General features: G+C 53.6%; 1 protein-coding gene across 1 annotated transcript in view; it reads left to right on the top strand.

Moving 5' to 3' along the window:
• SLC25A37 (solute carrier family 25 (mitochondrial iron transporter), member 37) overlaps positions 1–3,133 on the top strand; it is a 26,763-nt gene that overhangs the window by 2,187 nt on the left and 21,443 nt on the right. The window contains exon 2 of the mRNA XM_009319551.1: positions 2,078–2,234. Coding sequence (XP_009317826.1) covers positions 2,078–2,234 — 157 coding nt within the window. The remainder of the gene's footprint in view (positions 1–2,077; positions 2,235–3,133) is intronic.

The following is a 3,133-nucleotide window of genomic DNA, read 5'->3' as shown; positions in this document are numbered from 1 at the left end:
GTCCTGTCGCAACAGGCCCTGCTAAAAAGTTTGCCCCCATCTTTTTTATAAGCCCCCTTTAAGTACTGACAGGCTGCAATATGCCCTTACATACGTTGCCTCTGATCCCTCTTCTAAAGTGACGCTTTGCACCGTGCCATGAACAGGTGCCTCTTCCTTTCCACAATTAAAAATACAATGACCTGCTGCTGAACACCTAAATTAAAAAAAAAAGTCCTGTAATTTGCTGCTATGTGGCATCGCGCTGCTGGAGGTGAAGTGGAGTTCCCCCGCCCCCCAAATTCAGCACCCATGGCTCCACACCGCTGCCGGCAGCCCCGTGATGGTGGCGGCAGGTCGTGAAAAGGACGAAACCCACCCTAAAACAAGGTGTTGCTCAGCTGTTAGAGAACTTGTAGATTTGGAAAGTGAAAAAAAATACATATATCCCACTGGATCTGGCAGATAAGCCGCAATTTCTGTGGTTCCCAGAAGGTGTCCGCCTCCCAGCAGGACACTCCTGCCTTATCGGCGTGGGTGCAGCCGTGGTGTCCTGCACCTCCTGCCCGGCGAGGGGCCGCGATAAGCAAAACCGGGTCCTCCTAATCAGCTGCGGAGTGCCAGGCAGATGGGGACCACAGGCACCTTCTTTGGGCAGGGACTTACGAAAGCCAAGAGCATTTCACTTCATTTTGCAGGTTGTTTCTCATTTCTAGTTATGTTTCTGGCGGCGTCTTATATTTCTGCTGTTTAAAAGCTGTCCTACGGTGCAGAGGCCCCATCAAGAAGGTTGCATACCAGTGGGGACTCAGATCTGTGGGTCTGGTTCATAATTTTATTTAGCTGCTCGCAGTGATGCAATGCGCGTGCAGATTGCGGCGGTGTATTTCGCGTCGACTTGTCAGTGTACAGATGAGCGTGCTCTGTGCACCCTGCAGCCAAACTGTGCTTTTAACGGCCCCGATAGCTTTGCCCTTTGCTGCTTCTCTGCCGTGATGGAGTTTGGGGCTCGTGGAGCTCCTGAGGGACATGCTAACCCCAGGGGAGCTCTGGCCACCGGGATGGGGTGCTCTGGGAGTGGTTGTGCCCTGTGAGGCAGGAACGGAATCGTTGCACAAGACCGACTTGTTTCTAAGGAAGGTTTTGTAAATCGACTTGAGTTCACTTTGTTGATGACCTGCGAGGGATGACTTATTTGCCGTGCCGGGCAGGGATGGCAGGAAACCATCCAAGAGACACAGGCTGTTCCTTTTCCTGCCAGGGGGACATGTGACACGACAAAACCACAAGCCAGACCAGACGCCCTGCCCCATTTTCCTCCACAAACGATGAATAATTTTGTCCCTTCTTCATGAACATGGGGAAAATCCTCGGTCCGCGCACATCTGCTTTGGCATCTCTGGCTGCAGCAGCTCCCTGCGCCCTGGGGTGGCCCCTGGCACAGGGCATGGAGCAGGAGCAGAAAGGATTCCTCGTGCCAGTGCTCCTCAGGGTTAAAATACAACCTGTTCCTACCTGGAAACAGCACCATATTTCAGACTGATTCATACTATTTCTTATCAGGGAGCAAAACCTAAGACTGTAGGGGAAAGGGCTCATTAAGGTAAGTGACGCTGTAATTTCCCCACCCTCCTCTGCCCTGCCAAGAGCAGTGGAAGGAGATTAGCTGCTGTTGACTGGTGTTCATGGAGAAAACCTAAATAAGCTTTGTGGAGTAATACTGGAAAGTGTTCCTCTTTGAGTTTTAATTCAGGCATTTCCTTGAATAAGGCTGCCTTACAAAAAGGAAGTTCTCATGCCCGTGTTTGATTTACATCTTGCAGACATGGGTGATTATCAGGGAGCGCTGTCTGCTGGAATTACATGTATGCACGTGGCTCTCTAGCTCCGAAATGTCATTTAAGCTGGAGAACACAGTGTCGAACCATCTGTCAGCAACACATATTCGGGTTAGTCTCTTTTGGAGGAAACAAAGCCGTGATAATCCAGGGGCTTCTGCCAGGGGGCAAGATGCGGGGGAAAGGGAGGAGAGATTCAGCAACTGCTGTGTTAAATTCCGTGTTGTTGAAGGACTTTTTGTAGTCTCCGCTTTCTACAGGTTTCGGAGCAGTTGATGACGCCTGGTCTCATGGGACAGTGTCCCGGCTTGGACACACCAGGACGGTGGCCAAGTCTCACCTCCGGCTCTCCCACCCCCCGTACAAGCGCTGCTCCAGGTGCAGAAAACGCTGCCAGGTACCCAAAATCAATCAGGAGTGAGTCACGCGCGTGACGCTGGTATTCTTGTTATTTTTTCCAGCGGTACCGTGTTCCCACGGAGAACAGAGGCTTCCCAGCACAAACGCGGGGCAGGAGCGGGGAGGACAGCACGTGCCAGCGCCGGCCCCAGTGCCGCTCTGCTGCAGCCCCTCTCCAGGTACCCGGATGGGAGGCGAGGATGAGAACAGACCAGGCTTTTCTCACCTCGTGTGTATTCATTTCATGGTTAACGGGGAAACCAAGCACTTTATTTTTCCGCTTTCTTGGGCCCTCGGAGGATGGTTTTCTTACTTGCTTCCCAAGGCTCAAGCAGCAGTAAGTCGCTTTGCATTATCATGGTGCTTCATGCAAATGGTTAACCTTGATTTCAGTACACGCTACGCAACGGCACCTTCCCAGCAAGGGTGAATTCCAAATGATCCTTCAAGGAGGAATGAAATGGATCCCATCTGCCCAAAAAGCCTTTGCAGGGAAGGGCAGAAGGCTCTCCCAAGCCCTTCCATGAGCTGTTCTTTGCCACGCCGAGGCTCAAGCCCGTGCAGGGGGACCGATGCGGCGCCTCATCCTGCTGTCCCAGCCCTGCCGGACGGGCTGACAGGAGAGGGCACCGGGCTCTGTGCCAGCTGAGGCACCCGGAAAACCCCCGCAAGCACAACCAAAACTAGATCCTATCGTAGGCAAAACTCCCCCCGAGACAAAGCGGCAGCGGCACAAGGCCCGAGCTGGCCCCGTGGCCTCGCCTGTGCTTTGGGGAGCGTTTGGGGCTGTTTGGGGACGTGGAACGCCCGCGTGCCGAGGGCTGCGTTACTCCCAGCGATGCCGTAGCCCTCCAGGAAAAATACCACCTTCGCCCCTGTAATGCCCACGATTTCCGCCTTCCTCCCCTCCCCGCCTG

The sequence above is a fragment of the Pygoscelis adeliae genome, unplaced genomic scaffold (genome assembly GCF_000699105.1).
Source record: "Pygoscelis adeliae isolate BGI_AS28 unplaced genomic scaffold, ASM69910v1 Scaffold372, whole genome shotgun sequence".
In the NCBI taxonomy this organism is placed as follows: Eukaryota; Metazoa; Chordata; class Aves; order Sphenisciformes; family Spheniscidae; genus Pygoscelis; species Pygoscelis adeliae.
This window is presented reverse-complemented; position numbering and strand designations above follow the sequence as displayed.